The sequence below is a fragment of the Halyomorpha halys genome, unplaced genomic scaffold (assembly GCF_000696795.3).
Source record: "Halyomorpha halys isolate HHAL.00 unplaced genomic scaffold, Hhal_1.1 Scaffold558.1, whole genome shotgun sequence".
NCBI lineage: Eukaryota > Metazoa > Arthropoda > Insecta > Hemiptera > Pentatomidae > Halyomorpha > Halyomorpha halys.
Window position 1 is genome coordinate 209957 of NW_027115474.1, and position 2248 is coordinate 212204.

The 2248-nt window shown below is 29.0% G+C and overlaps 1 protein-coding gene across 1 annotated transcript in view; it reads left to right on the forward strand.

The window, feature by feature from the left end:
• Nucleotides 1–2248, forward strand: part of LOC106684224 (uncharacterized) — a gene marked incomplete in the record, with an annotated part of 37458 nt that overhangs the window by 29685 nt on the left and 5525 nt on the right. The window contains 1 exon segment of the mRNA XM_067052526.1: nt 1801–2021. Within this exon segment, the coding sequence (XP_066908627.1) occupies nt 1801–2021 (221 nt within the window).

Below are 2248 nucleotides of genomic sequence, written 5' to 3' on the forward strand. Positions count from 1 at the left end.
CTTGGATCGTTAAGAAATTTTGAGATTGGTCAATCTCTCACAGTCGTTAGTATAAATTTCCTTACGTCTTTATATTTAAGATCAAATTATGTTAAAAAATATTAATTATCCAGTCAGTATTTATGGCTTTGAGTGAGTTTGTGATGGCTGTATATTTGTTGTATTATAATAAAATCCATATTTTGTCTTTCTGCAATGTTTAAGAAAAAACTAACGTAACCGATTTTGCTATTGTCGCCTTCAGGCTTCAGGCTCACTGGATTAGAATGGAGTTCACGATAATATTTATGTAATAAATATTAATATAATTATTTACATATTCCTAGTATCTAATTAATATGTGATGGGTTTTACAGTTTGAAGTTGTGGTGGCATTGGGGTCAAAATGAACTTTTCAAAACTGCCAGCCGGTATTAAATACAAATTTAACAATAAATATTATTATATTTAAAGGATAAATGTTTGAACAAAGAAAACTTCAAATAGCAGCGTAATATGAAATAAAACTGATATATTTCCTCATAAACAAAAAAACATAAATTATAAGATCACTTTAATACTTATTAAAATCCATTATTTACAAAAAAAATGAAACATTACTGAAAAAAAGTATTAAATAATAATTATATACAAGGTGAAATTTAAAAATTTAAATTAATTATTAATATTTAAAAAATGTATCTCTGACCTTATTCTAATTTATATGGTAACATTAAAAAAAAAAAAATAGTTTGTGGTACCGAGACTTGAACTCGTGATCTCTATGTCCCAGGGCGTAGGTCTCCAAATGATCTCGTCTTCTAGATGGTTTGTGTACTGTACTGCTAATATGCCCTGCTGTGGGCTTAAAAGTAATCAAGCAACCATGAAAAAATCCACTGAGTGTCATGATGACGGCCGACTTACCTGACACTGACTAGACTTAGTCCAAGTTCTTAGTATAAGCCGTAGTACCAGTATTGTATACGGACTTAATTAATATCTATATTATGTGAACACATATGTAAATATAGATGAGTATATATAACAGAGGTATTCATGATGTTGTGTTAAATGTAAAATGTTTTACCATGTTAAATGTTATAACTATAGGATTGTGAGCAGCCCTACTTGAAGTCATGTTAAACGTTAAATGCATAAGAGCCCTTAGTGGATTTTCTCGGTAACTTGTTTTATTAGCCTTTATGTTTATAACCTTTCCTTCCAGGCTAACTAAAACTAGCCATTAACAATTTAGAAACTATAGAGCAAAAAATTGTTTAAAGCTATCTCACAAATCAGGTCTGGCATATTTTCATATATTTCTAATTTTATTTTAGTTTACATGTTTACTCATTTTATTGTTTAAATACCCATCAAATTTGGCCATATATTATTATTTATTTCATATATAATTATTTTGATCATAAATTAATTCTGATTGGAGAAGTTTGTCAGGGGGTACAATCAGCAAAGAACAACATAAATAAACAAAACCATATTTATTTATTTTATGCCTAATAATAAATAAATATGGTTTTGTTTATTTATGTTGTTCTTTGCTGACCGCACCCCCATTAAACTTCTCCAATCATTAATCTACGGTCAACTATCTATACCTCATAAATTAATTCTGCTTGAAATTTTATTATAATGCATTTTTTTGTCTGATTTGAAATTAACTGTATAATTGATATTTTCTGATATATAGGTAGCTTCTATCTTTTGAAGGTATTGATATAAGAAAAAAAAGGTTTCAATTTAATCTCCTTTTTTTTTTTATACATATGATTTTATTTTGATTCTCAATTTTTCCCTCAGATGGAGTCAAACCCTGAGATCACAACTAAGGAGACTGCCGCTGTTTCCACATTAGAAGTAGATTTAACCAAACAGTACAAGATTCTCCAATTAGAAGTCTCAATTCCCAAGTTAAATCTGTCTGCACATCCTTCGTTAGATAGCACCATTGAGGTCCCAAAGAAGCGTGTTTCCACGAGAAGAAGCACAAAAATTGCTAAGGCCGAAGAGCGAAATCAGAGGTTAGTTGTTTTATTAAGTGTTCTCATTGCCAATTAGATTTTTTTTTATTAATTCCTATGATTTTAACGATTACGAAATTTATTCATTTCTTTTCTATCAATGCTTTAATATTTAATTAATTTTTTTTTTTGAGGAGTAGATGGTTGAGGGTGCGGTCAGCAAAAAATACACAACAAAACAATATTTATTTATTTCTGCCGACGTTTTGACGTAAATTTCAGATCTT